Here is a 9453-nt window from a genome sequence, read left to right as displayed (position 1 = left end):
AACGAAGGACAAATATCCTACCTTCACTTTGGGTCCTTAGGCCTCTGTTGAGTAACCAGAGTCGATCCTTTTCTTCATCAGCTTTCTGGAAGAGGTTCCGGTACTCGGTGGCGTGGCCATCATACTTCATAAGAAGCTAGGAGGAGTACTGCCTCTCCTCGGCCAGTCTCTGATTCAGCGCCTCAGCCCGCTGGATAGTGTCTCCAACTTCTTCGAGAACCCTCGATTTCTCGCGGGAGTACTGCATCATTGTCTACAACAAAAAGCAAAGTACTCATATAAGCATCAAGTACTAATTTCAAGATGAAGATCAAGAGCAGGAGTAAAGCCTACATATGTGTACTCACCTACTTTGTGGTACATATCCATCAGTGTGGCCTCGAAATCCACGGTGGCCAGGGGGTCAGTTATCAGCCAGTCTCTCTCTTGGTTCACCAAGGATGGATCCCCTCATGTTCCCCAGCACCCGGCGCACCGAAAGGGACCATCGTTTGGCTAGTCGACAGACCAGCCTCTGATGACAAGGAGGTAGTCTCCGTGGGATAGCTCGACGGCCTCGCCTCGAACGGTGGGACAACAGGCAACACTTGCAGCCCCCCGGCAGCCTCCACATCAGCTTCTGGCTCAGGGGCTACACGTGCAGCCTCAAACTTCATTGGCGGCCACCACCTTCACCTCGACCTCTGGCTCCACTTCGGCCTCCAGCTCTGGCTCAGCATCCGGATTTAGCATCATTGCCACCAACTCCGTCACCATCGTGGAAGTGCTCTCTGCGATGGGTTCGACTTCTGGCAGCTTGGGGGGTGGTACTATAGAAACGTCAAGTGATGACAACAAGTCGTGCATAAGAGCAGTCACAAGAGATACCACACCTAGGGCAACCTCATGCACGGGTTGGTCCTCCAGCGGTGGAACAGCGAGCTCCAGGGCGAGCTCGGGGGTTGAGTGGCTCCTGCCATCAGCTCCAGACCCCGAGATGACTTCCTGGGCTGAGTGGCTACTGCCATCAGCACCAGACTTCGTACTCGGGATCTCGGTTTACACGCTAGTGGATCTCCTACAAAAAGATAAGCATCACAACATATTAATCAGTGATACTGAGGGAGGGTCCAGTTCCCAGGCGTAGGGCCTTGACAGTAGGTGATGACTTCTTTGGCGCAGCTCACCAGATTGTGATCCCTGCAGCCTTAGCTACCATCTTCTCTCATCGAGTACGTGACACGAGGACTTCTTGTATAGTTGGTAGCCTTTGGCGCCGCATGATCAGAGTAGTCAATTCTTCTAGCTCCGTCTCCTCCTCGACAACCTGCATATTATCACTGTCCAAGTTAGATTCTAGTGATAAAGCAAACAACAACAGGTACTCAATCCTTAGGATCTTGTTACTTGAGGAGGGACTTCATCGGCTGACAACTTTTTGGCCACCCTCTTGGCAGCAGCAGTATGCGCCTTCTTCGGGGATGGCGCCACATCGAATTTTGGAACGTCCCTCCCTGCACACTTGGACATCCCCGATGATGACCCACCTTGTCAGAAAGATGAGGCTTGACAACAAATTTCTCAGTAGACTCTGAGTCAGAGCTGCTGAGGGAGGACCAGTCTGGTGACTCCTCCCTTTCTCCTTCCTTCTCCTCCTCCTCCTCGAGCGCCCTCTGCATAGCCTTAAGGGACTGCATACGGGATGTGAAATCAGCGCCTAGTGGAGGAGGGTTGGAGACATACAAGTTCAACTCCTCCTACAAGCAATAGTAGACTAGTCAGCACAATGACATATATCAATACCAGTACTCAAGGGCTGCAAGCCACGGGTACTTACAGGATTTGGCGGATTCGCAGCGTAGTGCTCTCGCAAGATAGCCGGGATACCAATGACGCACTTGAAGAATTGCTTCAGGCATGCCATCACCGCATCAGGGGATAACTCCCCGACGTCATCCTCGATGGGTCGTTGGGACCCAAGTAGTTGTACCCCGCAGTGCAACATAGCTCCAAGGGTTGGATGCGCCTCCTCATGAAGCTGAAGGCTACACCAATGCCAGTTAAGCCATTACTCTTGAGGCGGGTGATCTTCTTAATCAAGTCTGGCAACTGAAAGACATCGAAACTACTTGGCTCATCTAGCTAGTGGTTGTTCCATACTGGACGGTGGCCGGTGACCTTGGGAAGATGCAGCTCGTGATTCGCAATAAAGAACCACCATTGCTTCCAACTAGAATGGGAGTCTATCAACTCGTACTCAATGTACTAGCTCTTGTACTACTCCCAAAGCTAGATCCCCGCCCCTCCGACTACTAGCATGTGATCCATCTGGGGGTGGAGCTTCACTCTAAAGAATTTCCTAAAGAGCTGGAAATGAGGCTGAATCCCTAGGAAGATGCACGAAGATGGCAATGTGCAAGATTGAGTTGGGGTTGAGGTGGACTAGTTCCATATAGTAGTACCTCAGCAATCCCTTGAAGAACTCGGACGACGGCAGCACCAGCCCGCACTTGATGAAGTGCGTGAAGATCACTGTCTCATCCGAGTAGTCCTCGAAGGGCCATGGATTTCCGGCTGCTTCCCTCCAATCTACGAATTCCTTCTCCTGGAGCAGATTAGCACGCACCAGTACCTAGATCTCTGCCTCTTTCAAGGTGGATGGCTTCCAGGCCATGGCTTCATTTGGCGGTGCCGCCTGGTCGGTCTTCCTATACCTGGGCACTGACAGTGAGATCTCCTTCTCCTTCTTGGTAGACTTGCGCTTCTTCGACTCCACTGTCTTGCTCGATGATGCCTTCTTGGGTGCCATTGCTCCGATGGTCTTCTGGCGCATCAGCTGGGTGGCTACATAGTGGGGGGTGGCGGCGCTAGGGCAACAATGCTTAGGTAGTGCAAGCGGCGGCGCTAGGGCAATAGTGGAGAAGATGAATGGCTCGGGCGCACTAGCTCAGGTAAACAGAAGGGATAAGATTCCTACGTCATTTATAACCACAGCATAGGTAACTGAGCGACAAATATTATGGGGAATATTCCATGTTTTAAGCCATCAGTTATCGCCGGAACGGTTACCAAGTTTTTTGGAAGAGATAAGTTTTCTGAAGGCGAATGGGTTGACCCTTATACCCAAACTAGTCGTGTAATGGCTCGGATGCTATGTGCCATGTGCCCGTTGGACGAAAGTTTTTTCTCCAGGTTTTAAGTGCCAAAGATGTGAAATTACGAGATTGACCCTCACCCTGATTCTTCGATTCAATCTAAGGCACTAGTATTATAGGTCGGTTGTTGTACAAGAGCACTAGCTGGATTCGACCAGAGAGTCCTACTCTAACTGCTATGAGTAGTTTCCTAATCCTCGACCAGTCCTCGTCCTCCACGTAGACCACGCCGTCTTGCAACGTAATCTCCATGTCTAACATGTCTTGGTATACAGCTTGTATGTATGACTACCCAAACCTCCCGGTAGGCTCATAGTTGTATGTCCGACAGTGCTCGCCCCCGCCATCTCCATAGCCCAACCAGATATCCTCCGGCAGCCCGCGGCCAGCGATGCTCACACCGCCTTGCGGCCCCGTCGACTCGAACCGCCACCACCGCCTGCTAACATGCCACCTTGGAGCTCCTCTAGGTTCGCCGGTGCACCCTCCAAACCCTAGACCTAAAGGCTCGCCGGAGCTAGAAAAGATCACCAATATTTGGTTGTGGGAGAAGCAATAAATGCACGGGTATGATTTAGCTTTCCCAAGTAATAAGGGGTGTTTGGGAGGAGGGGACTAAATTTTAGTCCCCGTCACATCGAATGTTTGGACACTAATTAGGAGTATTAAACCTAGACTAATTACAAAAATAATTACACAACCCCAAGGCTAAATCGCGAGACGAATCTATTAAGCCTAATTAGTCCATAATTTGACAATGTGGTGCTACAATAACCATTCGCTAATGATAGATTAATTAGGCTCAATAGATTCATCTCGTGATTTAGCCTAGAGTTCTGATATTAGTTTTGTAATTAGCTCATATTTAATCTTTCTAATTAGCATCCGAACATTCGATGTGTCAGGATTAAAGTTTAGCCCCTGTCTTCCAAACAGCCGGGAAACATTTCTAGCTCCTTTCTGAGCCGACACCACCAACAAAAAGCTGACACCTCCCCGTTCCCACATGCGTCTGCGCAACCCTCCCTCCAGGACCCACCGGCAGCAGCAGCAAGTGCAGAGGAACCTTGTTCTGATTTGACAAGCCCCTCCCATCATATCTAGGGGGCAGCGTACAACGCAACGCTAGTACTTCACATCGCGCCGCCGCCGCACTTCGATCGCCATGGCCGAGCGTCGCCAGCTGGCTCTGTCTCTGGCCGCCAAAACCAAGGCCTCGCCGGCAGGGACGGCGACGGTGGCGTCGTCGGTGCCCCCGGAGCAGCTGCCGGCGACGGTGGAGAACGAGCGCGCGCGCCGCCGCCACATGTCCAGGCTTTACGCCGAGCTGGGCGCGCTGCTCCCGGACCTGCCCCCTCGGGTCCGTCCATGTCCGCGTGCTCCTTTCTTGCCGATTCCTCCGTTTATTTTCTTTTTGTTCCCACCCCTTTCCCCTTCGTTCGTTCTTGGCCATGGTCTCACTAGGCGTCACGCCGCGTGGCCGGCGACGGCGTGCAGGCGCCCAAGACGAGGATCCTGGAGGAGGCGATCGCGTACGTGGGGGCGCTGCGGGGCACGGTGGCGGAGCTCGAGGCGCGCGGCCCGTTCGCGGGGGCAGGGCGGCTGACCGCGGCCGACGGAGGCGGCGCCGGCGGGGGCGAGGTGCTCGCGGCCGGGAAGGCGTCGTGCTTCGCCGCCCGGATGCCTGCGGCGCGGCGACCGGGCGCGCTGACGCGCGTGCTGGAGGTGTTCCGCAGGCACGGGGTGCCCGTCCTGGCGGCCACGGTGACCATCAACGACGGGGAGGCCGCGGTCACGGTCACCACGGCGGCAGTGGCGCCGAGCGTTGTGGAGGGGATCAAGGCAGATATCAGCATTAGCATTGCGTGATCAGTTAATTTTTCCTCTTTTCTCTTAGTATATCACGGATGGATGCGTATGCATCATCTATCTCGATCTGTTCAGAAAAAAATTTGGGAAAGAACGCCTCATCGACTACAATTTTGCGAGTTCCTATAGGAACACAGACATGCAAAAGAACCGTTTCAACACATGTGCTTGAGATATTTTTCTTTTTCTTTTTTTTTTGCGAAGAGTGCTTGAGATATATTCTTGTCTTATTAATTCCTATATTGCTCGATATAGGTTCTCTTGAATTTCATTTGTTTTACTGAACGTAGCTCTGTTTCATGTGGAGGTTACCTAGCTATCCTGTTGTTACCGCGGTTGGTAGCTTTTCTATCCTATCCTTCGCAATTACCTATTTACCTCGAGTGCACCCTGTGGAGGTCCGACATTGGTCGTTGTATTTGCAACTTGCTCTTTGATCTCCTCACTAACTTTTAGTTCCTTCTTTGGTGCCATTGGATCTTTGTCATCCCATCGGTCGCTTATCGCTGGACCATTGCAGTTGTGAACTCTCGAGCTTTGACTTGGTCCTTCGCTCATCCTTTGCTTCTTTCCTTCCTCTGTGACCTCGCCCAAGGCATCGTCCTTGGGTCCTTCACTCGCTCGTTGTTTCCCCACTCATCCAGGTTGCCTCTTAGTTTGGAACCGGGGGTGGGGACGGTGCAACAAGCTAGGATAGCAAGGGGGAAATGTACCTATGTCATCCATTGGATATATTTAGAAGATTGATTAGCATCAAAATGATTCACTGTTTGTAATTAACTCTAAACCATAAGATTGTGAAATGCATCTGAAATCATTTTAAGAGGAATAATTCACCTTTTTGGACGCCCGTGGACATAATGAATGAATAACCTAATCTTGATATATCATATTAATTATTTGAAAAATTATAGTGGGAGCAACACAAGCTGACCCCAATCACAAAGGCACACATCTGAATTGGCAAAGAAAAACACACGCGTGTGCTGAGGCAAAGATGCATGAACAATGAGTTGTACAGCAAAAAATGGGTGACTGCCCTCTCCGGGACCCCACCTGGTGGTGATAGCCGGACTCTGGCGTCCCCCCAACGGTGATCACCTGATCCCTTCGTCCTCCTTCCTGGCTAGTTTGCCCCTCGCCCTATCTCTCTGTTTTCAGCCATGGATTGCTCTGGTTTGGTCTTTAGCCATGGGCAGGTTTTCTCTAAGAAGGTATGATCTTCTCTTGGTGCCTCGATCTTCTCCGGATGATGCTTTGAGGGCTTGGCATCTTTTCCTCGTTCCAAGATCAAGTTGATTGAGGAGAACATGGGTCTCATTTTGCAATCCGTTCTTGGTGGATCTGCTTCTAATTTTGCCATGGTGGAAGTTGAGGATTGGATCTTTAAGATCACTGTCTCTTCGAAAGAGGTTGGCCTTCTGGTTTATCGATTGGGCTTTTTCTATTGTCAAGCCTTCAAGGTGGTTTTCAATCTTTGGAATGAGAGAGGTTTATCCTTTGCAAGGGAAGTGATTTCAAAGGCTCAGGGACTACATTTCCCATGGACGCAAGGGGAATTAAAAGGATCAAAATCTAGTTTTCGTTCACAAGCTGTGGAATCATCATCTTTGCCTTTAACTAGTGCAAATCTTGTTCCCTTTCATCAATTTGGTGCTTACGGTAATCAAAGGCGTTCAGTTTTTCAATGTCTATCTTCAGGACTCCCTTCTTCAAATATGAACAATATGAAGAACACGACGCGTTCAGAGCCCTCTGGTTCAAATTCTCATTTGAATTCTGCTCGTAACTCAGACATCAATTTGGCTATTAATATTGGCCTTAATAATGGCAGGAATTCAGGGCCTGCAGCTTGCCCCGCTTGTGTAGCTCCTGATGAGGTTTCGAATTTCAAACCAGCCGGTGCACATATGGGCCGGCGCTCTTGCTCGTGTTGCCCCTCTTCTAGGCACTTTAGGCCCTATTGCCACTTTCCTGTGCGTTGTGACCTTTGCTTCCGTTTGGGCCATATTGCAGCCCATGCAGGTTCCCACCTCAGTTTCCGGGACTGTCCCAGAACAAGTGCTTCTCCTTTGTTATTTGCTCTTCACTGTGGAGTTGTCTACTAGTTGAGGCTTGGTTTACCACGCCTTCATCACTTCCAGCTGGGGCTGAGCAAGGTGGGACCAAAGTGTTCACCAATCTTTTAGAAATGGGTAAATAGCTACTTGCTATTGAAATTGTAGAGCCACTGGTCATCATTGTTTGGAAGGACCCATCTCACTCCCCTATCATCGGCGGTGACTCCTCGCCTTCCTCGGCTGCTCTGGTGGAGAAGACTCCCTCACATTGCCCCTCGCCTTGCCATTCTTCAGTCTGGACTACAAAGAGGCCATCTACTTCTGCAGTGCCTGACGAGCAACCCAACCTTTCCACCACACTCCACCCTAAAAAAACCCCATTTGCTTTAGTCCCACCACCCCAAGAACAGTGCTGCTGGGCATCCGCCATGGCCTACAAGTTCGTGGACCCTGAGCCTTTCATACTATGGGGATGTCATCATCTTCTAGTGGGGCACAGGAAGTCAATGACTCGAGTTGTTCTTGGAGGACCCAGTAGAAGCAACTGTGATGTTGCAATTGCGATCATTGAGCCTATGCTCAAGGAGCAGGTATCATTCCCATCCATCAAAGAGCTCCTAGATGATTTTTTAAGGAATCATCGTAGGGTGGGATTTCACTCCATTCAGCCTTGTCCTTATGGACAAGCATATGTTAGGTTAAATTTTTTCCATGATAGGGATTTCCTGATTGTTGATAGCCCACATGAATATGGTAATTATAGGATATCTTTTGTGGAACATAACAACTGCTGGAATCATAAAACGACAACTCTGAATTGTGAGGTGTGGCTTATGCTTCTTGGTTACAATATAGATTTCTGGAGTCGCTCTGAAATTGAGAAAATTGTTGCTAAATTTGGCAAATTGATCGTTTGGGAGAGGATCCAAATAATTTAGCTTGTATTGTGGTTAAGGTCAGAGTTGTTGACCTCTCTGAAGTGCCCTAGTTTAGAGTGTGTTCAGAAGGTGAGGACTTTGAAGGGGATTCTTGGACTGCTCAATGTGAAATCCTGAAATATAGGATACTTGGTGGAGGGACAGGTGATGAAGATCAGCCGCCTGAGGTAGTGGAGTCTAATCTGTTTGATTTCTTTAGTTATGGGCAACCAACCAACAATGTAAACCTACCTGGGAACTTTAACAATGCAAATCATGATGATCAACTTCAGAATGGCAATGAGGGGAATGGTAATGTAGCTCAATGGGGACTATGGCCGGCTGGACCAAATGGGCAAGAAGAGGAGGCTTTCATTGGACCTGTGCCAGCACCTCCTATGCCTATTGGGCCTGTCCTAGGCAATCAGGAAGAAGGTGATATCCCTGCTCCTAATCCTGCCCCTATCGAGAGGGGCAATGTTAATGTGTTTGATCTAAACATGGCACTAGAGGAAGATTTGGGTGGAATTGAAGATGTCCAGGAAGTTGATCTTTTGGGAGTTCATAACCCTGAAGAAATTCCTCATGAGGATGGCCCCCTGCTGCCTAATGATGTCAATATGCAGGTTGGTTGTGTGGAGCTCTTAGAACCCAACTCACATCCAATTTTTGCTTCTAGAGCAGAAATGCAATGGGGTTCATCTTACCCAGCTAATCCAACCATGGTCAGGCATTGGGCTAACTATTTCGTACTAGGACAATATCCTTAGCAAGTTGGCATCCCTTTGTTTTGGTCTAATTTTTTCACAGCGCAGCTCCTAAATCCCCTCAACTTTCAGTGGGCCAAAGTGTTCCTGTCTTCTTCGGCCTTGTACTTCTTAGCTTCTTGGTATGGGTCAATGCAGTTTACCTTGCCACCAAACTACCCTTTTGTGAAGGCCCCACTTTGCTCCAAATATGCTAATGAACTAGAAATGTTAGACCCTAAAGGGAAGTCAATTGTTATGGAAGGAGTTCCTTTGGACCAAATTGCTACAGCCTCAGATGCACCTTTGCCTGTGCCAGTTTCTTCAGAACATGCATCCCTCCTATCTACTAAAAAAGTGACATCTCCTCTTACAGATAAGGCCCCTCCTTCTCCAGGGACACCTGATTTTGCCATCCTCTAGAAGATAAATTCCACCCGTGGGCCCTGGTCTAAGTCCCTCTTGCAGTAGGCAGGCAAAATTGGGAAGCTTCAATAGGATAATCTTATTTTAGATGATGATCTAAGAAGAAGTAAGAGAATGCAGAATCAAAAAAAGGACTTCAAAACCTCCCCTTATCAGGATGCCACATGTGTTGGTTACACTATAAAACCTCCAACTATCTCTCCTGCATAAAAAAAATTTGGGAGCTTCATTTTGCAAGATTGATGCCAGTAAGCTCTCTGTGGAGGCTCTAACAAAGAAGAAGCAAGCAGCTGCCCTTGGT

General features: G+C 49.3%; 1 protein-coding gene across 1 annotated transcript; it reads left to right on the top strand.

The window, feature by feature from the left end:
- Nucleotides 1–4161: 4161 nt before the first annotated feature.
- On the top strand, nt 4162–5179 carry LOC117858414 (uncharacterized). The gene is made up of 2 exons (XM_034741478.2): nt 4162–4494; nt 4632–5179. The coding sequence occupies exons 1-2, from the start codon at nt 4300–4302 to the stop codon at nt 5001–5003; spliced, it is 567 nt and encodes a 188-aa protein (XP_034597369.1). The 5' UTR covers nt 4162–4299; the 3' UTR covers nt 5004–5179.
- The last annotated feature ends 4274 nt before the right edge of the window (nt 5180–9453 follow it).

Source organism: Setaria viridis, chromosome 5 (genome assembly GCF_005286985.2).
Source record: "Setaria viridis chromosome 5, Setaria_viridis_v4.0, whole genome shotgun sequence".
Lineage (NCBI taxonomy): Eukaryota > Viridiplantae > Streptophyta > Magnoliopsida > Poales > Poaceae > Setaria > Setaria viridis.
This window is presented reverse-complemented; position numbering and strand designations above follow the sequence as displayed.

What these genes read in the sequence shown, in the direction of transcription:
- LOC117858414 (XM_034741478.2), top strand. Translation starts at nt 4,300, where the DNA reads ATGGCCGAGCGTCGCCAGCTGGCTCTGTCTCTGGCCGCCAAAACCAAG. An exon ending in TCCCGGACCTGCCCCCTCGG is followed by an intron (nt 4,495 to 4,631) that starts GTCCGTCCATGT and finishes GACGGCGTGCAG; the next exon opens with GCGCCCAAGACGAGGATCCT.